The 3,213-nt window shown below is 33.6% G+C and overlaps 1 protein-coding gene across 1 annotated transcript; it reads right to left on the bottom strand.

Annotated features, from left to right (window-relative positions):
• Positions 1-520: 520 nt before the first annotated feature.
• LOC150030346 (protein MEI2-like 4) lies at positions 521-2,492 on the bottom strand. The gene is made up of 4 exons (XM_090309809.1): positions 1,861-2,492; positions 1,311-1,430; positions 1,044-1,203; positions 521-969 (listed from the first exon to the last, which is right to left on the bottom strand). The coding sequence occupies exons 1-4, from the start codon at positions 2,424-2,426 to the stop codon at positions 796-798; spliced, it is 1,020 nt and encodes a 339-aa protein (XP_090165935.1). The 5' UTR covers positions 2,427-2,492; the 3' UTR covers positions 521-795.
• Positions 2,493-3,213: the final 721 nt, after the last annotated feature.

Raw genomic sequence — 3,213 nt, 5'->3', positions numbered from 1 at the left:
AAACTAATCTTTTGTTGCTTTATTTATTTTAGTATTTATTATATTTTATTATATTTATTTTAATATTATATTCTATTGATACCCATATTTCTATTCAAGTTCAAGTATTAAGAGAAATAGAATCACAAATATCCAAAGTAATGAAAATCTTAATTTGGATGCGAACACAAACCCCCCTAATTTGTACAAGTAAACATACCTTCATGGTTGAAAATCTTAAATTGAATGCACACACAAACACAACCCTAATTGTATTTTATCTATTATTTGTTATGTTTTTTTTTTTTCTTTTTTTTTTTGTCCTTTGAGACATCTTATAATTTGGGTAAAAAAAACAAAAAAAACAAAACAAACACTTTTTTTATAGCTAATTTCACGACACGAATGACATTCGAGTGTCAAAGAAATCCGAAAAATCCTAACCCAATTGAACTTCAAAAACAAAATTAAAAACGTAAACATTTTTAGGACCCCATGTGATGTGGCTTGGTATGGAGATGATCAAAAGACTTATACAACATAGTAAGAAGAGAGAATAATATTGCAGAAAGTAGCCATTTCAGACAAACTTGGTTCCCCAACATCTAACCCCCCCAAGAAAAAAGACACAAACAAACAGCCTTTCATGTTTTCAATTCTCCCCAAACAAACTGTAACGGTCGGGGAGACAATGAAAACACAAGCTACACACGCCTTCATCCCCATCGACCTAGAAAAAAGAGGGAAAAGAAAACATCCCAACAACTATGTTAACATCTTCTTCACTTCTTCCTGTTTACACTACTCGAAGCTCAACTACTGAACTTTCTTAAGCGGCTTACGAGGAAGACGAGGTATACGCCTTCCAACGTTAATCCTTCTGTATCGACGCCGACCATTACTCGCCGGATATAACATCACAGGAAGATATTGATCATTGCAACACCAAAAGATTTTGTTCTTGAATGCATTCTTTAGCGCTTGCTTGCCCTGAGTATTCAATGAAACCGTCACATCAACAATGAATCGTAAATAAACAAGTTTAGAAAATCAAGAGAATAAACCTGAATTCTAGCCTCAGTAATCTCACAAATCTTCTTGTTGACATTAACATCCCATTTCTGATTGTGATAAGCAGCACAAAACTTGTATGCAGCCATAGATGAAGTGAAATTAACAAATGCATAACCCAAATTCGACACTTTCCCTTCGTACCATGATCTCCTATATAAATCAAAATAAACCAAACAAGATTAATATCATCAATCTTAACAACCTCAATGAAAATGACGAAGAATAAAAATAGGGTATTATTGTTCAAACTTACTCACATGAAATCCATAGGCAAATAAACGAAATCATATTCAGTAACACAGAAATCAGGTTCAGAATCCCTCTGTTGGTTCATCATTAGACAGTATCTGTCCAATAACTGAAGAAGATCTCTCCTCCTGCTCTACCAACATTCTCCATAAGTGTTTAACCCAACAAAGAATTGATGCAAACCCAAATATTGAATATCCAAACCAAATGGAGATGATAATGATGAATTACAATTGAAATCAATTACATGCTGAAATATTTCCAAATGAGGAGGAGGAGACGAAAAATGAGAAAGGGCAGAAACCAAAGAAAGTGCAGCATGTATTAATTTAATACAAACATTCCCATTATACAATCGAATAAATCAATTCATGTCGATTCACCGACAAACTACTAAAAATTGGAATTAAACCCATAACCCCACTTCAGTTTATACCTTTAATTAACCCTCCTCCGAGAAAATGTTCAGAAATCCAAGAATTTGCTAAACTCGAAGATTATTATTATCAATTTTTTAAAAAAGGGAAAAACAGTTAAAGAGAACAGAAGAGAACCCACTTGAGTTGATTTGGAATATTTTTTATCATCATCGTTGTGATTTCCGAGCAAGGAACAGTTTTCTCAACTGGGTTTGCACCGTCTCCTTCGTTGCCGCCGCTATTGATTTTTTTCTCCACCCATTGCGGCGGAGATTTGATTTGATCTCTACGCGGCCCACTAGAGACAACAAACTCTCGTCTGAACCCACCGTCTGCTTTGCAAATATTCTTCGAATCCGTCATATCGCCACCGCTGAAACCCACAGCCGTCTGATACGACGGCCACATCACCGGAGGCCAAGCATTGTAGCAGCTAACAGAGGGATAAGTATGAAACTGCCAAAAGTAAGCGGAAGTGGCACGTGGGTAATAGAAATTTCCATAGCCAACGATATGAGGCGGAGGAGGAGGAGGAGGAGGCTGAAGAAACGGCGGGGGAGCAGAAAGAAAAGGGTGAGCATTGGGATTCAAAGGCTTGGAGGCCATGAGAGGGTTGAAAGAGTAATGAAAATGGGAGAAGGGGAAGGAAATGGAAATGGGTTGAGGAGGAAACGGGAGCAGAGGGTTAATATGATGAGAAGCCATGGTTAGGGTTTGAAAGTTTTTTTTTTTTTTTTTTTAGATTTTTGGTGATCCAATGATGAAGAATGGAAGTGATAAGTATAATAGAGGTCATGTCAAGTTATAAATGTTTTGTTTTTTAGTACAAAAACAAAAGACAAACTGAGTTTTGCTCCACCGACGGTTGGCGGCGTTGTTGGAGGGAGTGTAAGAAATAATGGAACTCTTTTTCTTTTTTCTTGTTTCAGATTTCGTACCATAATGATTTCTTTAAAGATTTGATGTTATTTTATTTTTATTTGTATTATTAAAATTAGCACCAATTTCCGACGATATATCAACTTTTTTTGCACCATATTTTATAAGGTTCTTGCACGGTTAAAGGAATGTTACTTTTTTTAAGTACACCATACAGAAAGGTTAATAATAATCCAAATTGGAAAGTAATAACTTTTTGGTAAAAATAGTTTTTTTATCCCTGGTCCGTTAATTTTGAAATGTTAAAATTTGTGTTTTTTTTTTAATTTAGTTACGAAATTTAAAAAATTATATTTTTAGTTTCCATTTTCATTCAGTACTCATTTTATTATATATGTATGTTTAAATTTATGGGTGGACAATCATAAAGTTAATAGCATGAGCAACTGAAATAAAGATGAGGGTTGATTTATACTTTTAATTTTGATTTTTTATTGAAGTAATTTATACTTTTAATTTTGATTTTTTATTAAATACTTACTTCGATCTTAATATATTAACATCTATTAATTAAATTGAAATAATTCCAAAATAAGATTTTAAATTTAATTTT

This window comes from Benincasa hispida, unplaced genomic scaffold, assembly GCF_027475165.1.
Source record: "Benincasa hispida cultivar pf3 unplaced genomic scaffold, pf3_genome.v1.1 HicScf282, whole genome shotgun sequence".
Classification (NCBI taxonomy): Eukaryota; Viridiplantae; Streptophyta; class Magnoliopsida; order Cucurbitales; family Cucurbitaceae; genus Benincasa; species Benincasa hispida.
The sequence above is the reverse complement of the archived record's forward strand: the minus strand, read 5'-3'. Positions and strand labels throughout refer to the sequence as shown.